Consider the following 25,412-nt stretch of genomic DNA (forward strand, 5'->3'; position numbering starts at 1 on the left):
TGCATCTCCTCACACAAATAAATAAATACTCAATCATTACAAATGAAAGATAAAACATTCATTACAATTGAATTCTTTATTTTCTTAGTTCAGAATTTGCTGCTGTATATCTGTCATGCTTTAAAAACATTCTTCTTTCATGCCTCCTATATATGATGATATACTTACCATTTTCATACCTTATTAACAACACACTTTATCACCATGGTTAAAAAGTAGCTAGGAACTCATGATGAAGGAAATCTTGTTTGACTGCTGCACTCTCTGCTGCATCTGTAAGCAGTGGAGTAACAGGTAAATTACCCAGAATGCAACATGTGCTTGGAAACATGGAAAAGTGAGAGTGAAATGCACAAACAGAAAAATTCTGTTTAAATTACACAGAGGAATAACCTGTAAAAAATAGATTATGCCGAAACTTGGTATACAGTTGGTATACAGTTAGGCCCATAAATATTTGGACAGTGACACAATCTTCATGATTTGGGCTCTGCATGCCACCGCATTGGATTTGAAATGAAACAGCTGAGATGCAATTGAAGTGTAGACTTTTAGGTTTAGTTCAAGGGGCACAAAAATATCCTATTAAATGTTTAGAAATTGCAACCATTTTTCTACAAAGCCTCCTCATTTCAGGGGCTCAAAAGTAATTGGACAAATTAACTTTACCATAAATAAAATGTTGATTTTTAATACTTTGTGGAGAATCCTTTGCAGGCCTGAAGTCTGGAACCCATGGACATCACCAAACGCAGGGTTTCCTCCTTTGTGATGCTTTGCCAGGCCTTTACTGCAGCTGTCTTCAGTTGTTGCTTGTTTGTAGGTCTTTCTGCCTTAAGTTTTGTCTTAAGCAAGTGAAATACATGGTCGAATGGGTCAAGATCTGGTGATTGACTCGGCCTTTGTAGAATATCCCACTTCTTTGCCTTAAAAAACTCCTGGGTTGCTTTCACAGTAAGTTTTGGGTCATTGTCCATCTGTACTGTAAAGCGACGTCCAATCAACCTTGCTGCATTTGGTTGAATCTGAGCAGAAAGTATATCCCTGTACATCTCAGAATTCATCCGGCTGCTTCTGTCTTCTGTCACATCATCAGTAAACACTAGTGACTCAGTGCCATTGGAAACCATGCATGCCCATGCCATCACATTGCCTCCACCATGTTTTACAGACGATGTGGTATGCTTTGGATCATGAGCCGTTCCAAGCCTTCTCCATACTTTCTTCTTACCATCATTCTGGTACAGAAGTTCCAAGCTTCTTTAGACGTTTTTTGGCAAAGTCTAACCTGGCCTTTCTATTTTTGAGGCTGATTAATGGTATGCACCTTGTGGTGAACCCTCTGTATTTGCTCTCATGAAGTCTTCTCTATATGGTAGACTTGGATACTGATACACCTATTTCCTGGAGAGTTTTCTTAGCTTGGGTGGATGTTGTAAAGGGGTTTTTCTTCACCATGGAAAGCACTCTGTGATCATCCACCACTGTTGTCTTGTGTGGACGTCCATGCCTTTTTGAGTTCCCGAGCTCACCAGTGCGCTCTTTTTTCCCCACAATGTACCAAACTGTTGATTTGGCCACTCCTAACATTTCTGCTATCTCTCTGATGGATTTCTTCTTTTTTCAGCCTAATGATGGTCTGTTTCACTTCCATTGAGAGCTTCATTGAGAATTGAGAAATTCAGTCCAGTTTATACAGAAATTGCTCACATTTTTCAGGGGAAACATTACACAGGCAGTGCTACTGTATCTATCACTGTATCCTGTACTCCAACAACAGCTCTGCAGTGGGGTGTTATGAACTAAATTAGAAAGAGGCTTGCACACACACACACACACACACACATGTCTGGTTTTCTTGTAACTGATGAACTCATTATAAGTAAAAAAACAGCACAAATAAATAATAGTTTTTACTTAATGTTTGGGTCCATTTTGATGGGTCTGCTCTGTGTCTCCCACAACACCTGCAGTAGATGCAGCTGCAGCAGTGCAGTCTCCGTACAGTCTGACTGAGGGAGGTTTTTGTATGGCTCTTTTTCACTGTGTGATCACTGTATCACTATAGTATCCCATACAGTAATAATCTCCTGCATCCTCAGGCTGGACTCCACTGATGGTCAGTTGAAAGTTATACCCTGAATATGAACCACTGAATCGTTCTGGAACTCCAGACTGGCGTCTGTTTGCTTCATAAATCAGGAGTTTAGGAGCTTCACCAGTTCTCAGCAGGTACCAACTCATATCATCACCAACTCCACTAGTTCCAGTACAGCTAATAGAGACAGTCTTTCCTGCTTCAACAGACAGAAACTCAGGAGACTGAACCTCTTGATGAGAAACTGAAGAAAGAGACAAAAATAACAAAAATGGTAAAACACTTTATATTGAAATTACATTCTTATCAGACTCAACACTTCAGAAGAGTGTAGAACTAAATGTGCTCTCACCTTGAGGAAAGAAGGTCAGAGTGGTCAGCAGTAGAATCAGTGTGGTCATCATTGTGCTGTGAGTGAGTCTGAAAGGACTGAAGTCTCCAGTGTTGATCACACCAGCTCTCTTAAAGTGTGTGGAGCTGTGATCATGCAAAACTCTCTTCTATCAGCTGCACTTCCTGTCTTTCACCTGCAGTAACTCACACAGGTCATCACTGCAGATACGTCTTTCATTATATTACTATAAATAGTGTCATTTGTATTTTTATTTGCCAAAGCTCTGTTGTGTAAATGTTGTAGAGTACAAAGCACTCTACAAGCAAGTAGTTTAGTGAAAAGATTTCTTCACAGTTTTAGTTTTTTGTGTTTAATGTTGGTAAAATAAATAAAGAACACTGTAACTAGTACCAGACAAATGCACTGTTTCTGTTCATACTATATCCCTTTGTCTCTCTCTCTTACTCTCTTGTTCCTCAAATTAAGTTTTCCAGTAGGGGGCGATAAGCTGCTAGAAACTTTATCTTCCCACCAGAGTTCATCTCCTGCTGTCTGTCAGAATTTGTCTGGAGGTTTTTGAATGGTGAGTCTAAATGGTGTACTGTACTGGAAAAAAGTCAAACAGAATAAGAAATATAGAGTAAATGTACAGCAGGCTTTTTTCACTAGATACACAACTCTACATTTTAGTGGATAAACAGTGTAAAATGTGTTGACCTAATAATTAAAAAAGAATGTATCTGGTTCAAAACTGTGATCAAGGGAGAATAAAATGTTAGTAAAACTGAACTGGAATTAGAAGCGCTATTAAATCAGAAACATTATCTGTGATGTGTTTGGGTTTTCTCGTTAATGAAGCTGCTATAAATCATAAAGTCGATCATTGTGTGCAGCAGGTTTGAGTTGCTCTAGTTAAACATTGCAGCTTTAGTGCAGGAGGTTTTTGTACAGACGCTGAATGAAGTTGTATCACTGTGGAGGACTTTTGGTGGAGGAACTCGACTCTCTGTTGGAAGTAAGTCATTATCTTCTTATTATGATGTATAATTTTGATGATGATCCAACAATATGCAAAATGAAATTTTCTTAGCTGTTTGGATGATGTATGATTTACTATATTTACTTTATTTTTTTAACATGAAACTCTAGTAAAGTTTAAATGGCCGAACATATTTATAATTCTTTCCAAGGACTAGGTTTTTTTATGGAATGCATTTTGAATATCAGTTCATTTTTTCTGTTAGTTTCTTCCTGTTAATTTATTTATTGATTGATTTTAAACAATGATTAAAATTGATTAACAGAACATGCCCAGATTACTGGAAGTTAATTTGTTATTTACATATATTACATTTCTGCAGTTACACTAATAAATGGGTATCGATTTTTTTTCATCATTATAATGTATTCTATGTATTATATTATACATTTATGTTACAGTTATATAACATAAATAGGGTTGAAGTACTTAATGAATAATTAGAATATTTCTTTTTGATAAAGATTATTTTCTATAATTTGTATTTGCACAGCAGAATATTTCTCTATTACTGTTGGTTTATACTGATTGTTTTTCTTTTCACTAATGTGATTTGTGTCACGTCTCAGGTGGACTCGGACGCTATCTCGTACTCCATCTCCCAGGCGACATCGGGGGATCATATGACTTGGGACTAGCACCCGCGTCACTACCACTGCTCGCAATCTCCTGATTATTGATCAGACGCACCTGTACAGGTTCACCTACTTTGGCACTATTAAGACTGGTCCAGAGTAGGGTTCTGTGCGAGGTATTGCTTCTCCACCATAAGAACATACTGAGCGATTTTTAGATATCCTATGACTGCATGTTATGACCCCTTTCTCTCGTTACTACCGACTTCGTCTCTTGGTTTCACCCTTTTGTACTTTAGCTGGTGGTTTTTGGCTTTTTCCGTGTTTTGACTCGGAACAGTTCTGCTTTATGAACATAAAGTCTGTTAAAGGGAAGTGAAAGAGTCTCAGAATGACTGATAGAACTGAATATGACTATTTCAGACAACAGAAAATCCTGACTATCCTCTCTCTCTCTCTCTCTCTCTCTGTCTCTCTCTCTCTCTCTGCAGGTGATGCTTGGCCCACCCTCACAGTGTTTCACCCCTCCAGTGTGGAGCTGCAGCAGGGGAAGGCTACACTGGTGCTGAGCTGGAAGGTGGATGGTATCAGCCAGACGTCAGGTGTGAGTGTGAGTGGGGGCGTGCTGGAGAAGGGAAACGGCCTCTACAGCTGAAGCAGCACCCTGAGCCTCACTGAGCAGCAGTGGAGGAACATACGAGCAGTGAGCTGTGAGGCCAGACAGGGCAGCCAAAGCCCAGTCACCCACAGCCTGACCACACAGCAGTGCACTGACGTGTGACAGTGTTTGAATGCATACTCTAAATGTTTGTGTTTTTATTTCAGATTTTACTGTCATCACCTTTATGTCTTCTCAGTGCTTAAATTATGTTTAAACTCTGCTGTGGCGTTCTGATCTGGAAATCAGCCATTCTGCTCAAAATCTACACCAAAAACCCTCAAACAACAAGGTAGTGACTGATCCACTGATGAAAGCAAATATCACCATGAAAGCAAAGCCAAATTCTGGACATTTTAGGCAGTTTAGAAATCTTAGACATGCTTATTTAAGTGCCAAAAAATGAAATTTCTTGGAAAACAACAGAGGGTCATCCTAGGCAACTTGACTGGTGTTATCATTAACAACTTGGACTTACTGTATGTTCACTCTACCATCAGTGATAATGGGCGGGTTGGATTCAAAACATGGTGGTATGTGTTGAGTTGGGTTGGTTTTGGGCAGCATTTTTTCTGGTTGTATTTAGATTTGAACCTAATCTCCAAAATTGAAAGTCTATCTGCGCAGTATGCTCCACGCAGTAATGTGCCCCATAACGCTGTTAAAACATGTTAAACTTTGTTTGCTGGAAATAGTAGTCAAAATCGAAAAAATGCAAAGTAAAAGACTGCAATGTAAAAAATGCACTTATGTCTTTTATAGCTGTTTATGAAAATCTTCAGAGCATGAGGTTTGAGTATTGTGAACTCTTACCCTCTCTTGATTCACATTGACTAAGTGTATAGCTTGTTATAATTCGTGACTTTAATTAATAAAACTGTTGAGCTGTACCCACAATAGCAGTCGGTCTAGTGTAGTGCATAACACTACTGCAATGAATGTGGTAGACTGAAGTTTAATAATTCTCCACTCAAGCAAGAACACCATGGTTTACCAATAAGAACACCTGGCAGAGGAGAAAATTAATACATGACACTTAGGCTGTTTTCAGCTTGTTTGCTAAGAGAGACTGGGTTCTTTGTGCTTTTTTTTGTGGTTCAGTTGGTTTCACATCACCACAACTAAAGTGCGCACCTGAGTACAAGTGCAGCATTCAAAGTTGCTAAAATTAACCTAAAGAAAATGTTTGGTTGGGGAGCACCAATTAAGGTAGGTGGAAAAGCAGCCTTTACCTTGATACAGTACTTGAGTAGATTTTCCCTTGTAGTGTCTCTTTTTTCAGTGGAATTAAATCTTCTTTTATTTTTGTGTGATTTCATTTATGCCCAAGACTTTGGGTAACTCTTTAAAGTAAATGCACATGGTCTGACAGTAATTAAAGCATTTACTAATGAATAGTTAATCAGAAAGTAATGAGTCATTACCCAGGAACAAATGAATAAGTTGTATATTAACAACTTTAAGACTAAAATTCTCACCATTAACAAGTGCATGTACCAGTATATGAAGTTGAATGTAATAAACACTTTCTTCAGCATCTGAATTCATCAGGAAACAATGTATTTATTAAGCATTTTGTTGTCACAAGATACCCTTAAGCCTTGTGTTCTAGAATATTCCACCCTCTGTGTAAGCAACCGCTGTATGTATCTATGTCTTTATTTGTCAGGATCTCACTTCTTTTTCATATTTTTATTTCTTATGTTACCTTGCATGGAATTTCTCAACCACTAAAGGGTGGATTTTAATGACTTTAGTGCATGAACACAACAATAGAACACAAGGATGTGTGTTTGTCAGAGTCGACAAAGTTCCAGCTGCAGCAGTTCAGTGTGACTGAGGGAGGTTTTCTTATGACACTTTTTCACTGTGTGAGCACATAGCTACCACTGATCTTATGTGTGCTACTCCAGCTTTCTGAAGGTACCAGAATATGTAGTAATCTTTAGATACAGAACCTTCTGGATATCTGAAAACTTCAGAGCTTGACTTGCAGTCAATGGTGACTGTCTGACTGAGAAAGAATGATATCACTAAGTCCCTGCCGATAAACACAGAAATACATATTAATGTTTAAATTAAAAGTCTCCTGTTTCGTAATAAGTGAGTTATACTTAAATAAGAAATAAAGTTTTAAAGCTAATGAATATATGTATATATTATCAGATAGTTAAAAAAGACTGTTGGCCATTGTTTGATAACTGAAAGTCTTTACCTTGGATTTGCAAGAGTGTCCAGATGTAGATGGTTAACAGAGTCATATTTACTTTGATTTTACACAGAAAAGTTTTCTGTTATTACTCTGAACAGCTCTCAGTCATGAACTGACAGACCTATAAACTCTCCAAGAGCACTGTAGCATGAGCTGCTAATGCAGCTTCAGCATAAAAATCATCTTCCTGACTGCAGAAAACAAGAATGAGTGTAATACCTTCCTTTGATGGTAACAGCAAATTCAATACAAAGCCGGGGAAGAAGTCAACTTGACTCTTGTGGTGAATGTTGCGCTTGTTTTACCTGCAAAAGCTGTTGAAGTCAGTCAAATAGAGAGAGCTGTGTTTCTTTTGTTCTTTGGTCCTGCTATTATGAGGAAAGTTTGCAGTCAGTTCATCTGGTGAGTTTCTCCAGTAAGAGTTTAAGTGCTGAGGGCTTATTGATACTGTTGATGCATCACTTCTTTCCAGCTTCTGGAGGTGAACTTGAGCTCTAAACGCTTCTCTCGCCTTCTGAAATAAACTAAACTGAGCATAAGTACAGTAACAGACATCTGACAATGGTGCTGTAAATTCAATTTACCGACTGTATAGCACTTTCTCCACGTTACTTCAACTTTGAGTCTCGAGTCTTTCCCAATCTTAAAGCTGAAGTAAGAGTCATTGGTGTTCAAGTCAAAGTTGAGTCACAAGTCCTTCTCGATTTTTAAATTCAAATTTGTGACTGGAGTCAGGCTCAAGTCCAATGCTGCCTTCAAGTCCTCCTCAGAAGTTCCAATTTATGACATTGGAGGTCCTAAGTACAATTTGATTTGTGTTCAAATGGTTTTGGTTGGAAATAATTGGAAACAATGTTTTTTGTTAAATGCTTATTTTTATCTTTCTGTTCATAAAGAAAGTCTGTGTATATACATTACATCTGTATTTCCATGCGTAGATGGTTTCACTCTGCAGTGCTGATGTTGTGGCTGATGAATATCTGAAATATGGCCAGTTTATCAATGGCTATCATTGTTTTTTTGTTGACATGCCTCCAACTCGGAAACTCAGAATTCATTGAAAAATCTGAGCTTCCGACTACTACATACGACATTGTGGTGTTCTCATGTGCATCAGTCTCATAAATACGATATTTCTGACAGGACTGAAAAAGTTAGCTTGATGAAATGTGCTATATCATTCTTGTCATCAGTGTATTACAAAGCTGCTAGTGAATAAGCTGTTTTACTCTTTGGGTCTTCATTTACCTCTGCTTTCATTTTACTTTCTACTTTATACATCCTTCACACTCAAAAAATATTTTAAAATATTTAATCTGGGCTCACTCAGATTTGGTTTATCAGAACTTAAAACTTTTCCTGCTGGAAGTCAGTGATTGATGAATTAGTGTGTTAACATAAGGCACATGTTCAAAAAGTCCTGGTGACTTGGCAATCACGCTTTAAGTGCACTTTTAATGGCCTCTGCTACTGTTTATTATCCATTCTGTTGAGGTGAAGCTTGGGGGTATCGGTAAAGCCAAAGTATCAGTATTAGTGTCAAGATATTACCCTTGGCATTACTTGGTGTTGAATAGAATGTAAAATTATAGGTGTCGCCCATCCCTAGCTTCTGTGCTCTTGAGTGCCTCCTCTGGTGCTATAGTTCTGGCACCTATGAAGATTTCACTTCAACTTGTCAGGCATCACCATAGAACAGTAAAACCCAATAATATTATGGGTTATTTTTAACAAACAAATATAAGGAACTGCCCTAACTTCTTAAACCAAGATGTTTAAGTGAAATGGATCTTGAAGAAAATCTTTATGTGGCAGTTTTGTAATTCCTGAGTAATAGAAACTGGGGTTCAGTTCCCTCTGCTGTAAAAGAAAAAAAAATGTAAGCTGCTTTGGGAAAGATTATTAAACAGTCATTCTAGATAAGGACATTTACAATTGCTAGTAAATTAAACTACATTTCATTCACATTCAGGCCCTGGGCTGGTTAACATGGAGTTTATACCCGACTTTCCACTGCTGATAAATAGCAATTGTAAAATGTACTGATACTGATCTGAAGACTGCTGTCATTTTCACTAAAATTGTTTGTATGTGCAGTTTTGCATGAACAGTTTTGCTCTGTGACTCGTGTCTCCATCCTCCTCAACATCAGCAACAAATATCTGTACAGTCTGACTGAGGGAGGTTTTTGTATGGCTCTTTTTCACTGTGTGATCACTGTAGCACTATATACCCCCATACAGTAATAATCTCCTGAATCCTCAGGCTGGACTCCACTGATGGTCAGTTGGAAGTTAAGCCCTGAATATGAACCACTGAATCGTTGTGGAACTCCAGACTGGCGTCTGTTTGCATTATAAATCAGGAGTTTAGGAGCTTCACCAGGTCTCAGCAGGTACCAACTCATATCATCACCAACACGACTAGTTCCAGTACAGCTAATAGAGACAGTCTTTCCTGCTTCACCAGACAGAAACTCAGGAGACTGAACCTCTTGATGAGAAACTGAAGAAAGAGACAAAAAATAACAAAAATGATAAAACACTTTATATTGAAATTACTTTCTTATCAGACTCAACACTTCAGAAGAGTGTAGAACTAAAAGTGCTCTCACCTTGAGGAAAGAAGGTCAGAGTGGTCAGCAGTAGAATCAGTGTGGTCATCATTGTGCTGTGTGTGAGTCTGAAAGGACTGAAGTCTCCAGTGTTGATCACACCAGCTCTCTTAAAGTGTGTGGAGCTGTGATCATGCAAAACCCTCTTCTATCAGCTGAACTTCCTGTCTTTCACCTGCAGTGAAGTTTATAACCTTTTTTGAAAATGTGAATAGTATTTACTTTTTTATTTGCTCAAGATCTGTTTTGAAAATGATTTTTTAAATGTTTTAAGCTGATTTCTTTGTTTGGATTTTCATCTTTTCTTTTCTTATCTGTGTTTTATACACAGGTTACAGCGATTATGGCAACATCTGTCACTGAATTCCAGCTTCCTGCTGATGAGCTGCTATGATGAAACTAGCTCTGGTAGTTAGTTTCCACAGCAGATAAATGTACTGAATACTTATCAGTTCATATGATCAGAGAAGGATCAGGGCCTGATGCAAAACAAGTATCTCTGGAGCCTCTCAGTTCCACTGACACTAAACCCACCAGTAAAGAAATCAACAACTAACAAATAAAGAACAAATAAACACAATCTTGAATATCATCAGTTCTTTAAGAACAATGACCAACAGCACGATTCAGCACATTGTTAGAACTGTTTAACTGGATTAGAGCAATGCAATGTGTGAAAAGATGAATGAAAATCATTGTGCCCAAATTTTCTTTGGCTGTTTTTAAATATGACCTCTAGTGAATTGTGTCTGTGTGTAAAAATAGGACAATTTAAATTGCTTATCACTAAAATATAATTGATATGATATCATCAAGATATGATTTTGCTGTATTATCCACCCTTAGGCATCAGGGACATTTCCAGAGCTATTCATTCATGGATTTTCACTTCTGCAGTGGACTGTCCCCAGTCTTTGTTGCTTTGAGCCTTGTGGCCTCTGCTCCCCCCTCTCTGGCAGCAATAAGCCACTCTTGGCCTGGTCACTGGCCTGGTCCTTAATCTCACCCTGCATACAATGTCTCTTACTCTTTGCTTCTTTCTCTGTCTCTGTCTCATCTCTCCCTTACCAAGACCTCAATGATTCAACCAGTAGGAGGCGACACACTGCTATAAACCTTAACTTCACAGCAGAGTTCAGTTTGTTGCATTTGTCAGAATCTAGAGGTTTTTGGATGGTGACTCAGTGGATTCATTCCTGCATTTTTGGAGGAGCATCAAACCAACAGTGATGGAACTAAATGAAGAATGTGACTAAAATTTCAAGTTACTAAGGAAATAATATTTAAAATTACATTGGCAAATTTACAGTAGGAAAAGTCAGAGTGGTAGGTTGAAATATAGGACTGGTAATTTCAGCTGATAAACAGTCTAGTCTTTGTTTGTCGTCTTCTTCTTCTGAAAGTACAGAATTAAAACACACTGTCATTTATTGTTATAACCAATGTGAGAATTAGCAAGAAGGAAGTTTTGGGTAAATGGAAGAAGAAGCATTTCTTTTTCCTCAAGAAGACACTTAATATCATATAAACAGCTATAAATATATAATGGAAACATCATCTGTGATGTGTTTGGGTTTTCTGGTTAATGAAGCTGCTATAAATCATAAAGTAGATCATGTGTGTAGCAGGTTTGAGTTGTTCTAGTTAAACAGTGCAGCTTTAGTGCAGGAGGTTTTTGTACAGATGCTGAATGAGGTTGTATCACTGTGGTACACGTTTGGTGGAGGAACTCGACTCTCTGTTGGAAGTAAGTCATTTTCATTTTATTATACTGTTCAGTTTGGAACAAGAACAACATGTAACATGGAAATTTTGTCAGTGGCTTAAAATAAATGAATTTAGCTGTTTATTCATTTTTGAGTGAAAGTATGAAAGTATTTAAGTTGTAGACCATTTACACATTTCAAAGAACCTCTAATCAGTGTTTAATTAAAAGCATAATGAATTTCAGTTAAAATCCTCTTTGTTTTGTGTTATTAAATAACACACAAAAGCTGTACTTGTAGAAATTTTTCAGTTAATATTAGTATTTTTACTCTGTAATTCAATACTAAGTCATAAAATGTACAGCCATATGTGAATATTTGAATATCTCGGGCCAGATTACATGGTTTTGTGTATTTTCTAATGTGAAATGAGTAAACACGTCCTCTACAGGGAAGAAACTTAAGTATAGTAATCTTCTGGAAACTCTTAACTTGCTTCTATATTTATTTCATTTGCTACATTGAACATATTGGCAAAAAATAATGTATAAAAACCAAATTTAATGTTTTATTTTTGTTTCATAAATAAATAAATGCAGTAATTGAGCAATAAAATGTTTATAAGTTTGTTTTCTGAAATAATGTGTTTTATTGTTTTAATATGTGAACTTGATTTCACTTAGAAAATCAATAAAACATGTAATACGACCAGAGGTGTCTAAACTTTTGTATGTTTTTTTTTTCATTAGTTTGTCAGTAGCAAAAAAAATTACATTTAATTTTCCACAATTTTCCACAATTTTAAATTGTTCTGTATATAAAAACTTAAATAATTAAAATAAGTCTTTAACTTTGTTTACATATTAAATTACCACAGTCATATTGATAAATAAGAGATAAAAGAAAAAAAACATGTTTATTGTTTACTATAAATGGTAAAATGTGTTTGAATGATCTGCTGCCCTCAGTTCTGCTTTATGACTATAAAGTCTGTTAAAGGGAAGTGAAAGAGTCTCAGAATGACTGATAGAACTGAATATGACTATTTCAGACAACAGAAACTCCTGACTATCATCTCTCTCTCTCTCTCTCCCTCTGCAGGTGATGCTCGGCCCACCCTCACAGTGTTGCCCCCCTCCACTGTGGAGCTGCAGCAGGGGAAGGCTACACTAGTGTGTTTGGCCAACAAGGGCTTCCCCTCAGACTGGACGCTGAGCTGGAAGGTGGACGGTATCAGCCAGACGTCAGGTGTGAGTGTGAGTGGGGGCGTGCTGGAGAAGGGAAACGGCCTCTACAGCTGGAGCAGCACCCTGAGCCTCACTGAGCAGCAGTGGAAGAACATACAGGCAGTGAGCTGTGAGGCCAGACAGGGCAGTCAAAGCCCAGTCACCCAGAGCCTGACCACACAGCAGTGCTAGTGTTTCTGCTGATGAGCTGCTCAACAGTTTTTCAGCTCCATTTCAAATTTTGTTGTTATCAGTTCAAAATCTTATTCAGTGCCTGAATGATGTGCTTTACTATATGATTTCAAAATAAAGCTTTTTGAATCAAAACTGTATTGAGAGCTCTTTATTTTAATGATGTAGACAGTGGTGGTCATTATTTGCGTTGGAATGAAATTATAAACCACTTCTTGAATGAGATCAGTGTTTTTAGATGAACCATTGCTGATGCTGTATTAACTGATTTGAAATATTCTGTAGCGCTGCAGTTACACAAACTCTACAGTGTTCTAATCTGTTCTGCTCATGCAAATCTGAGTTTCACACCATAAACAGACTCAAACCTCCTGAGACTAAGGCAGCTGTGTGTGTTTGCAAATCTCAAAAGCAGCTAATGCTTTCGTACTTCCTCCCTCTGCTAAATAGCTCCACCTACAGGCCACAGAAGACAGGCAAGCATTGATTTTGTCAATAAAAGTTTCTGAAAGACTGATTTGTTGTCATCTCTCCAGTGTTGGGATAGATACATACCATTTTGTATATAGTTCATATTGATACATATTGTAGTACTTTGCCGAGGGGGCATGGGTGAGGCCACGATTTCTGCTATGAGAAGTGTTATTTATTAACACCAGCATAAAAGGCATGTGCACACTGCAGTTTATTTTAAAGGTCTAGCAGTACTTTTTCATTTTACCCAACATTTTAAATTGGCTACAAGTCATAATTATCCATATTTTTTGTTTCAGCAGTGTTGTGGACATGGCAATGTGATTTCTTCAAGTAGGATATGTTCCTGGATTAACATCCTAATGTTGTTTCTGGAGCAATGTTCGTTCCAATCACTGCCAAGTGATGTAATCAATGTGTTCTGCCTGCTCCTCTCACTGCCCCCTGAACTGCTGGGAAACACCAGTTGATTTCTTTCTGCACAAGTAAAATATTGTGATATTGATTTTAAGTCATTAAAATGGGCAGCAATTCCTTTAAGCCCAAACAAGCTAGCCATGTAATTAGTTTAATAGATTGCTAGCTAACTTTAGTTAAAGCATTTTTTAAAAATCCACAGAGAGCTCCACAGTTAAATAACATTTAGCAAAACTCTATTTGATCAAGTTATTGAAATCGCATCTCTTTATAATCACTCATATAAATGAGGATTCTAAGCAGTTGTTAGCCTGTCTAGCTAGGCTGCTTTTTGTAAGGCATGGCTTAACTAATTTCAGCTGGCAGGTCATTCTGGTTTTCATTGCCTCCTCTGTTGTTGGCTCCCCCATTATCTCCCACTGTAGTCCTGCTAGTACCACTGTCCACTGTTTCTCAACACAAACCAGCAGCGTATTAAGTCGTCAGTCTAATTTCCGCAGCTTTCCGGGTACAACTGAAGATACCACTTAAGACAATATGGATTCACTTATGTTCTTGATTTATATATATTAAAGATAAATGAGAAGATAAAGTTGAAATGAAGTTAAACTACTCACTAGACTACAGTGTTTAGGTGTACTCATCATCTGTTTCTCAGACCAACTTATAAATAGCAGGACAACAGTTTCCATTCTCAATTTTTTTTCCAAATCCGTATCAAGTATTTTTAGGGAGTGGGGGGAAAAATAGATAGATAGATAGATAGATAGATAGATAGATAGATAGATAGATAGATAGATAGATAGATAGATAGATAGATAGATAGATAGATAGATAGATAGAGAGATAGATATTTTGGATAAAATTTTCCTTTTTTGGGAAATGTTACTTTTCTGAAATCATTATTTTCATCATAGCCGTGTCTTCTACCCCCTTGGCACCTGCAGCTGTGCAGTCTCTGTACCGTCTGACTGAAGGATGTTTTTGTACAATGATTTTTCACTGTGTGAACACCCAGTTACTGTTTCCAGTGGGATGTCCACTTTGACAGTAATAACCTCCTGAATCTTCAGGCTGGACTTTACTGATGGTCAGAGAGAAGTCAATGTGGTTTCCACTCTCACTGCCACTGAATCGAGAGGAAACTCCAGAAGCTCTCTTATCAGTAAAATATGTCAGGAGTTTAGGAGCTTCTCCAGGAATCTGATGATACCAGGACATACAACGCTTTTTTTCTTCTTGATTATTCACACAGTTAACCTCTGGTTTATGTTTACAGGTAATAGTGACAGTTTGATCGGGCTGCACTGTTTGATCTCCAGACTGAGTCAACACAACCTGCCCTAAAGAGTCTGAAGAGAAAAACAAAGCACACAAATATAGATTATTAAAGACGCTACTCTGTAATATAGTGAAAACAAATAAAACATCATGTTTTTAAAAGCACAAATTTATCTGTTAATTGTACATTACTCTGTGTTTTATAACCAAATAGATCTTTTAAAGATGTTTTGAAATGTCCACCAAGAGATTCAGCTGAGTTTAATGATTTGTGCCTAAATTGAAATGTAATTGAAATGTTTTCTTACCTGATGTGCAGGTGATGATCATCCAGATGAAGATGGTGATTAAAATCATGATGGCTTTTTGATGTGTGATCATGTAGATCAGCTCTCAGTCATGAAGTGTTAAACTGACAGAGCTATAAACTCTCCCAGAGCACTGAAGCATGAGCTGCTAATGCAAAGCATCTTCAGCATGAAAATCATCTTGCTCACTGCAGAACAGGCAGAGCTAATGCACTAATGGAGTTAATTAATGGAGCTCAATGGTGGTCAAGACAGTTCAGAAGACTGGCGAGCAGTGGCACCCGATCAAGCCAGAAGAGGCAACCACATCAGACGCACAGGATGGGCATCTATTCAACTCAGCAAAGAAAGTAAAGAGAAGCACAGAGTCAGTTCTGTAAAGAGTGGCTGATCACAGATTACAGTATAAGAGAGCAGCAGAGACTCTGGCAGATCTAGATCTGACAGGGAAGACTAATTACCAAAGGCTTGACTATATAAGTAAGTTTTTAGCCTAGACTTAAAAACTGAGGCTGTGTCTGAGTCCCGCACATTAACAGGAAGTTTATTCCAGAGCTGGGGGGCTTTGTATGACAAGGCTGTCCCCCCTGATGTAACTTTATTAATTCTAGGTACCAGTAGTAAGCCAGCACCTTGTGATCTAAGTAGGTGTGATAGTTCATAGTAGATAGTTCACTCAGGTACTGAGGGGCGAGTCCGTTTAGAGCTTTATAAGTCAATAATAGAATTTTATAGTCAATGCGAGATTTAACTGGTAACCAGTGCAGGGCTGATAAAACTGGGCTAATATGGTCAAACTTTCTGGTTCTTGTGAGACTCTGGCTGCAGCATTCTGGACTAACTGAAGCTTGTTGAGGCTTTTGCTGGGACATCCAGACAGCAGGGCATTGAAGTAATAAAAGCATGAACTAACTTTTCTGCATCCTGTAGAGAGAATGCATTTCTTAATTTAGTGATATTGCGGAGATGCAGGAAGGCTAATCTAGTAAAATTAGTTATATGTGCATCAAAGGACAGATCAGGTTCTATCATGACACAAAGATTTTTTACAGATGAGTTTGATGCAACTGAGATATTATTAAGTTTAAGTGTTAAGTTAGACAGTTTGTCTCTACAATGCAAAAAATAAGAGGTCAGCTCAACTTAAAAAGATTTAGTAACTGATTTTATGGCTTTTTTTTTTTAGTTGAGTCAACTTGAGGAGACCAGAGTTCACACAACTCAAACTTTTTAGTTGAGTCAAAAATTCTCCAAGCTACTGTTTCTAGATCTGCATCTCGGTTTCCCCACTAGCTGGCGCTCCTTCTATCACACAGTCCCATCTGGCATATCCTCCTCTTGGGTTTCCAGATTAAGAAGGCACAACACCGTCCTTCAACACTGAGATGAACCACCTTTCATCAGAGGTAAGTGGAAGCTAACTAGCGACTACGAATAAACAGATTAAAATGTGAACAGCACAGTGAAAGTTATGACGTATGATAGTTCTGTCCAGAATGCGATGCCTGCTAAGGTTCCTTCTCAGTTAAAATGCTGTCCAACAAGACAGCTGCCTTTGAAGGCAGTGACTAGCAGTGACTCTGCAGGCTCTATGGCTTTGGCTGGTAGCAGCCATGAGCGTCAGGGAAAGTCCTCATCCTCATCCTTGAGGCAGGACAGTGGCAGCATGGACCCAGCTGGCAGAACGAGAGGGAGAGAGGGCGAAACCTAGACAGAGCAAGAGGGAGGGGAAGAGGCAGCACTGGGCAGACAGGGAGGGGACCTACTCTTGGCCAAGATCCTGAGCTGATGCAGGGGGGATCTTGAAATATGTGGGTTCAGGAAGGTTGATCTTCACAGGTTCTAGCATGTGTGGTGTGGCGTGTGGATGTTCAACCTCCGCTAGAGCCATGTCTTCGCTGTCATCCTGCCAGTCATCCAGGAAGACGCAGCAACAACAGTACATTGATGAGATGGGTGGTGATGATGATGATGTTGATGATAGCAGTTTGCTTTGCTCCAAGGATTCCTGCCTTTGTTTCCAATCCAGGCCTGAAGCCTCAAAGTTCACAGTCATGAATCAACAACTGCAGTGGAATGTATTAATGGTATAATAATGGTGTCAAATATGGAGCAATGCCCACCATTAGGTCACATTAATAACCACCATTAGGTCACTAAAAATACTTTCAGTAGATGAGATATGAGTGTGAAGCACTTTTTAAAATTTAAACAACTACCACATGAACATGGAAAGGTTCTACAACAAGATTTTACTAGAACCTTAACATTATGTGGAAGTTGTGCACCAATCATTTATGCAAATGATTCTTTAAAGAACCATCCAAGCGTGATTCTTTTATGGCATTGCACCAAAAAACATTTTGGCTGGCTCAGGGTTGTTGTTACATTAAAGTTGCCATAGAATAACAAATATGTTAAATACTATTTTAGACCAGAATGTCCCTTGAAGCTAACACGCTGAAACACACAAATTCACTATTTACTATTTATTATGTTTCTGTATTTATGTTTATTTGTATTTATTGTGAGAAAATAAACACAGGCCAGATGAATAGCTTTGAGTATTTTTTTCAGGTCGAATAAGAATTTTCATTTTGGTTAGCTCATGGCTGTTGTTACATCAAAGGTGCCACAGAATGTACAGTGCCATGACTAGGTTCAGAATTTTAGTAAGGTCTATTTTGCTATTTCTCATTTATTTATTTATTTGCTCCTTTTTCCCATCCATACCTGTTATGTACCTTTTCCTTTCATTTGTTCCTTTGTCATCCCTCCATTCTTCCATGAACTGCTATTACTGTTCCACAAACTGATTTGACTCCTACCCTGTTTTAGTTTAATTTTAATTATTTATTCATGTTTATGTACATTTACCCCCCCCCCCCCTTTTTTTCTCTTTTGAATCTCTGTCCTCTCTGATTACTGGAAAAGCACACATTAAATGTTGTAAAAGCCTGTCTGTACGAAACCCCAGCTAACTCAAACAGTTAAGCTAATTAGTACACTCTAATGTGCCTGTACCTGATTTCTTAATAATGTTAGCTAATAATGTTAGCTCCAGCAGCACTGCTGTGTCTGATCCACTCATACCAGCACAACAAACACTAACACACCATCACCACGTCAGAGTTGTTGCAGTGCTGAGAATGATCCACCACCCATGTACCTGCTATATGAGGGTCCATGGGGGTCCTGACCATTGAATAACAGGATAAAAGAGGGCTGACAAAGTATGAAAAGAAACAGATGGATTACAGTCTGTAATTGTAGAACTACAATGTGCACCTATATAATAAGTGGAGCAGATAAAATGGACAATGAGCACAGAAACAAGGAGGTGATCATAATGTTAGTTACAGGCAGGAAAATAAATTAAACTTCTAGGTCATCATACTATTTACGCAGCTATGCTGGTTACTTGGAGCTTGCTAGTAACTAATGTTACCTATACTAGCTACTATTGTTTAATTTTGAAACATTTTATTTAAGATGATCTGACTTCAATCGTCAAAAAGAGGATGAAATTACACAGCATTGCTAGCTACACCCAGGCTGCTGTTGGAGTTGTGATTCTAACAAAGTTCAGTCAAACACTGAGCAAAGCCTGCTTGATACTGACCAACCGTCCAGACTGAAATGTGCAGAGAAAACTAACAACTTTGCGCTAAAGTTGTCTGAGATCCTGTTAAAGATGTGGAGAATGCTGAAGTTGGCTTTGTATTTGCCAGCTTGTTTGGTGAAATTTCTGTTCCACCTTAAATGGTTACATGCTGGTGCTTGTACAAGCTGAATTATTTAAGGCGGAGTGGAACATTCATTTACGAAGCTGGCAAATTGAAAGCCAACTTCATCCTCATTTAAAGATGAACATCAGGCATGCCTATTGACAGTTCGGTTAGTTGTGAAGGGTAACAATTCAGGATTCTGGAATTGGCCTGTTTTACTGCCCTCTTCTGTATTTGTATTTGAGGGAGGAGACAAGTGTTTGAGGTTCACAGAATGTCAGTTCCATGTAATGAACACTCCTTGTTCCACTATGCCAATGTAAATTCAGTTTTCCAGAATGATCCTGGTGTATGAAGCAGTAAAGAGATACTGTGTATTCCAGTGTGCACCACCTGCTTTATTGACCTTACTGAACTTTGAAGAGTGACACTGTGAATATTTATGGTACAGAAAACATAACAATAACCACAACACCACAGCAAATCATATTTAAGAAACATGCTGATGTAGACTGTAAACATAAATACAAAGTCATTTCCACAATTTGGATTTAGACAGCGATATTAAAGAAACATACACAAATAATGTTTTTTATAACCACACAGTCGTAACATTTGCTACACTACTTGACCAAAAGTATGTGTACATCTTTTCTAAAAATAAGTTGAGCTGTCCCTTTATTTCCAGTGGAAAGTCTTAATACTACAGCATACAATCACATTCTAGAGAACTGTGAGCTGCCAGCCTTGTGGAACAGTTTGGTGAAGACGTCTTTTTATGTTTTAGTGGGACACTGCCCCTCTGCACAATGCACCATTAAGAAAGAATTTGTCAAGTTTGGTGTGGAGGTATGTTACTGGCCCACACGTCAACCCCATACTGACCTCAATAATGCTGTCATGGCTTAAAATAAGTACATGTGGTTTCAACTAGTTTCAACCCAGTGTAAAGCCTTCCTAGAAGAGTGCAGGCAGTTATACCAGCAAACACTTAAACCAAACTACACTGCTTATCAAAAGTTTTGGGACACCTTGTTTTGTTTTTCTTGAATTTTTCAGTCATTGATCAACATATTTCCTGATCCTTTGGATATATTTAGCTTCAACACTCAGGGTTCATCCATGGACTCAACCAAGTTAAGGATAGTTCTGGGTCCCAATTTGTAAACATACTGTGCTGTACTGTACTGCCTAGCGGGAAAAGGCCCAAAAGTGTCTTCCTTCGTATGAAGAGCAGGTTTTGCTAAAACAATGTTTTGGCACTCTTCATTCCAGATGTTTGTTAATCGCAGATATTGAGACTTTTTTGGCCCAAAGACAAGTAAATAAAACGGCACGTGATGATTTATTTAGATAAGATCTCCTCTTGTAATTCCAGACTTTCCCAGGTCAGAGGTACTCAGCTCGTTAGGATTCAGTGCCTTGTTGTGTTCCTGTGCTGATGGAGTTGAGCTTCAGTGCTTCAAAACCCTTGCCTTTTTCCAGAGGGCTCTCCAGAGCTAAAACACAAACACCAAAAGAACAACAACTAAAAAGAACTGTTTTACACACAAGGCATTTTTTGACATTAAAACAATTAATGTAGTTTTGCAAAAATGTACATTAGTGACTCAAATCTCATGCTTTCACAAGTTACACTGCATCCTTATCAATAGTCTGTAGATGCTGTATAGGTGGCGTGATGTGACCTGTTAGTGAGTATTGTGTCTACAGGGGATGTATTTAGCTGCACTCTCATTCTGCCTGAGAATGAAAAAAAAAGTTTTGAAGACTGCATTTTATGTTTCAGAAAAGTGTATCAGTATATATCACCCTCAGTAGTGTATGTGTGTCAGAAATTGTTTCATAGTAATTGTATAATCCTGTTATAACAATGTAACACTAGATCAAAGTAAGTCAACTAACTAAGCAGCAAATGTTGCACTATAAGTCAGGCTCTAGGTGCATCTTAGTTAGTGCTGTAGTACTCGAGTCTGGTCTTGGTCTCAAGATGATAAACTAGCAGTCTCCACCTCATTTGGACTTGGTATTGTCTTGGCCTCAGGGTAAGGTGGTCTTGGAAATTGTCACCTCCGTCTGAGGTGACCGGGAGCTGAATTATTAAAGTAGCTGAAAGTTTCAGTCTCCATTTAAAACGAGTAATAACAAAGATAACTTTCTTTATTCTATCACCTGTTGTATGCGTATGACACCATAAGTAAGCCACCTCTGACGAATTGCACTACTTTGTCCAAATGTACTACCATTGCACATATTTATAAGTAGTATCTGAATCTGTGGTACGATTTTTTGATAGCCTAAATCACATGAAGCTAAAGTCAGCATGTTATTCGTCAGCTTCTTGTTCAAATTTTACCTTTCCACCCTTACATAATGTTATTGTTAATGTTATTGTAATACATAACAGACAATTCAGTAGTTTTTTTTTTGAAAAGCTAAAAAGTGATTTGTGTTGTGTGTGAATAAAAGAAAGCTCTCTGTCTCCACACCTGTTCCCAGTGTCCTCACTCCTCCCAGCTTCGTAAAGAATGATATAATATTATATTTAATATTTATATGATAATATAATATAATATAATATTTAATTCATGACAATGAAGCCACAATTATCTACAAACAAATTTTACTTTTCAATTTTATTTTATTTTGAAAAAAACATCTTAAACTGGTCCCGGTCTTGGCCACTACTGATCTCGGACTTGATTTGGACTCAACTACTAAAAGTCTCTGTCTTAACTCTGGCTTGATGTGTTCCAGTCTCTGTCTTAACTTGACTTAATGGTCTTGACTACAACACTAACCTTAGGCTTGATTTGTGATGGCACTAGATGATGATGAGTCCTGCAATCAAATGGAGGAGAAGCAGCAGCCACAGCAGACCTGGTAAGACACACCATCATAAAATCCAGAGTTTCAGCATTTTCTCTCAGTCTGCCAGAATTGTACATACAATCCCTATGATTGGATACTCACCAGAGGTTATGGTCCTGATACTTGTGTCACTTGCAGCTAACCAAACACAAGACACTTCATTACATGTACTAAACGATATCAACAATCCTACTTTACTGAAATATCAGCACTCAACTCTCACAATGCTCTCATTGTTTCAGTGAACTGTATAAAATATCTATGTTTAAACTGCAGCTGAGGAATTAAAATAAAACTAAATTTCACTACTTACCAGAGTTTGAAGGTGATTTACTTGTGTTGTTCTCCACTAAACAAAGAAACAGAAAATGACAAAGCATGAAGTTAAAAAACTGAATTATAAACTACAGAAATTCAACTAGCAGGTGTTAATGATCACAGCATTTGCACAAATGTTCACTGTTCCAATAGATGCTACTGAACTGCAACCTTTCAAAGAAGTTAAACACAAAAGTGGCAGGTGCATACCAGTATATGTGGCCTGGCATTGATACTGAAAAAGAAAAGGAATCATTAATAAAGATAAAGCCTCTGCTTTAAGTCACATGTTTATAAATATCTTTTTTTAAAATGTGCTCTAGCACAGGCTCTAGAAAAAGCAATCATGATTTATAGGGCACTACAAAGCAGCAGATACTGAACGGTAATGTTGGAAAGGAACTTACTTGGGAGCCATGACAGGCCATTTTATACCGAAGCCCATTAATACAGTACAGTATGGTTAAGTTGGCTGGAGACACAGCAAGAACTAAAGGGGGCAGGATTCTGTTTGATGCAGAAGAGCTGCCATCAACCAATAAACGTCCATCCTATACAGGAACAATACAGAAAACAGGAAACATTCAGTCACTCAGTTAAATGGAGATAATTACATAAATTAGGTTTGGAAGGAAGATCACATCTGAAACTACTTCTTCTTTAAACCTAACTACCTTTTAACTGATGTGTCTGCCTTCTCTCTACCTTCACTTTTTTGTACCAACTGCACCATGCCAGTGCTGCCTGTGGTAGGTGGACATAAATCAAGGTCTCAGAAAGCTCTTTATTGCTTGGAAAGTTCCTTCAGAGTCCAGTCCCTCAGCCTAAATTCTTTCAGCCTAAAAAAGTCCACTTTTTTGTTGTTTTTCAGTTTTAGCTATATTTTTAAAGCAATATCAAGTCAAGTCAAAAGGCTTTTATTGTCATTCTATCTATGTACAAGTACACAGTGGAGGAAATTTACATTCCTCCGAGGAACATGGTGCAACATGGAACAAAACACACAGTACAAAGTGCAATATACTTTATAGAACACAGCAGGCTGGGGTTCAAGTCACCGCTCAGACATGAACATTATGCTAAACCAAAAAGACTCATAATGCTATATTTGCCTACCACTGTGACAAAAATAAATGGTAAGGCACATTGGATAAGAGCAATTGCCATAAATGTAAAAATGCATTCACTTTATTAATGCCAACATTGTCACTCAAAATATTTTGATTTGATCAATACCCAGCAGCACTAACTGATCAGTGTAGTATATTAAATGTGAAACAAGGTAAGGGCAGATTTTGGCCTCACCTTTGTAAACCACTCCTGCTCACAATCTTTGTTCCATTGGTGTTTGAGTGCTTCCTCTGGTACTGGATAGGTGCAGCATCCATGAGAACAAATTTTCTCACAATGCAGGCAGATGGTATGTGGATCCTGAAAAGTTCAAAAACCCAGTTTAAAAAAACACTCTAAAGTTTATCTTTAGACCACCTTCTCAGGTAAACTTTTGTGGTTGGAATAGCTTGTTGGGTAACACTTGGGTAAGCCTTCTATGCTGTAGACAGGGGCTCAATTTCCCCTGGGTAAGCACCCTGCCCTATACCGATAAGAGTCCTTGGGCAAGACTCCTAACACCACCTTGCCTACCTGTGTAAAATTGTCAAATTGTAACTCGCTCTGGATAAAAGCATCTGCCAAATGCCCTAATTGTAATTCTGCTCTGATGGTACTTTAACATATTCACACTTGATGAGTTTTAATGGGCCTCACATATGAAAAGGCACAATGGAGTATGAACAACTAGTGACCTTCAGGAAGAGAAGGAAAGTAGTACAACCTTGACAGTACATACTTACATGTCTCAGTGGACGTGACTGTGCAGCAACCAATGCTGTTAGGACTGTTAGTTGTAACAGTACCATTTTTGGACCTTCTGTGATGAAAGTGCTCACAGTTTCAGTCCTGTAATTGAAGATGCATTAAGGTCATAAGGACATTTTCTGGCATGAAAATAGATTTAGTATTGGCTCTGCATTTCCACAGATACTGATTTTGTTTTCCACAAAAACAATTTTCTGGTATGAAAATAGATTTAGTATTGGCTCTGCACAAAAAAATAAAGAACAACTCTAATGCTTGTATCACACTGATACTGCTACTATGAAATGTTTGTATGTTGGCCTGAAATTAATATATGCCCAGTTAACAAAAAATCCCCCCAGATTACCAGATTTTTTTCTTTTACCCTCTCTTCCATCTGGTGGCTGAATCCTCCCAACCTCAGTGTGTGGTTGCAGCCTATACACATAGCACGTGCTTAATTAAAAGACTGTCTGTCTGGTTGATATTACATTGAGAGGGGGAGTTCAGTAGGGGATGCCAGTAAGTAAAGGAAATTTTTTGTACCATGACATCACAGCTCTGTCTTTGGGAACGAAAAAAAAGCTTAACTGACAACAACAAACCTTGGTATATGGGGAGGGGAGGGGAGGAGGGGTCACAATTTTATTATCTAAACTATATCTAAACCTACTGAGAACAAAGGTACCCTTTGTGTTAACGTACAGGTTCCCAAGCGTGCTTCTTTCTTATTTTAATCATCAAACAGTAGAGAGAAGAAAAAGAGAGGAAAGAGAGAGAGAAGAAAAAGAGAGAAGAAAAAGAGAGGACCGAGAGAGAGAGAGAAGAAAAAGAGAGAAGAAAAAGAGAGGACAGAGAGAGAGAAGAAAAAGAGAAGAAAAGGAGATGACAGAGAGAGAGAGAGAGAGAGAGAGAGAGAGAGAAAGAGAGAGAGAGAAGAAAAAGAGAGAAGAAAAAGAGGGGACAGAGAGAAAGAGAAGAAAAAGAGAGAAGAAAGAGAGAGAGAGAGAGAAGAAAAAGAGAGAAGAAAGAGAGAGAGAGAGAGAAGAAAAAGAAAGAAGAAAGAGAGAGAGAGAAGAGAGAGAGAGAGAAGAAAGAGAGAGAGAGGAAGAGAGAGAGAAGAAAAAGAGAGAAGAAAAAGAGAGGACCGAGAGAGAGAGAAGAAAAAGAGAGGGAGAGGAAGAGAGAGAGAAGAAAAAGAGAGAAGAAAGAGAGAGAGAGAGAGAAGAAAAAGAAAGAAGAAAGAGAGAGAGAGAAGAAAAAGAGAGAAGAGAGAGAGAGAGAAGAAAGAGAGAGAGAGGAAGAGAGAGAGAAGAAAAAGAGAGAAGAAAGAGAGAGAGAGAGAGAGAGAGAGAAGAAAAAGAGAGAAGAAAAAGAGAGGACAGAGAGAGAGAAGAAAAAGAGAGAGAGAGAGAGAGAGAGAGAAGAAAAAGAGAGGAGAGAGAGAGAGAGAAGAAAAAGAGAATAAAAAGAGGGGACAGAGAGAAAGAGAAGAAAGAGAGAG

At 38.1% G+C, this 25,412-nt stretch overlaps 1 long non-coding RNA gene and 2 gene segments (V, D, J or C); 2 read left to right on the forward strand and 1 right to left on the reverse strand.

The window, feature by feature from the left end:
• Nucleotides 1-2,025: 2,025 nt before the first annotated feature.
• On the reverse strand, nt 2,026-2,542 carry LOC108443595. The segment is given in 2 exon segments: nt 2,026-2,342; nt 2,451-2,542. Coding segments are annotated over 2 exon segments (354 nt in total).
• Nucleotides 2,543-10,687: 8,145 nt separating this feature from the next.
• LOC108443594 lies at nt 10,688-12,789 on the forward strand. The segment is given in 2 exon segments: nt 10,688-11,277; nt 12,338-12,789. Coding segments are annotated over 2 exon segments (381 nt in total).
• A 2,069-nt stretch (nt 12,790-14,858) lies between these two features.
• LOC108443591 overlaps nt 14,859-25,412 on the forward strand; it is a 36,940-nt gene continuing 26,386 nt past the window's right edge. The window contains exon 1 of the long non-coding RNA XR_001859148.2: nt 14,859-14,895. This is a non-coding gene — a long non-coding RNA (uncharacterized LOC108443591). The remainder of the gene's footprint in view (nt 14,896-25,412) is intronic.

This window comes from Pygocentrus nattereri, chromosome 1, assembly GCF_015220715.1.
Source record: "Pygocentrus nattereri isolate fPygNat1 chromosome 1, fPygNat1.pri, whole genome shotgun sequence".
In the NCBI taxonomy this organism is placed as follows: Eukaryota; Metazoa; Chordata; class Actinopteri; order Characiformes; family Serrasalmidae; genus Pygocentrus; species Pygocentrus nattereri.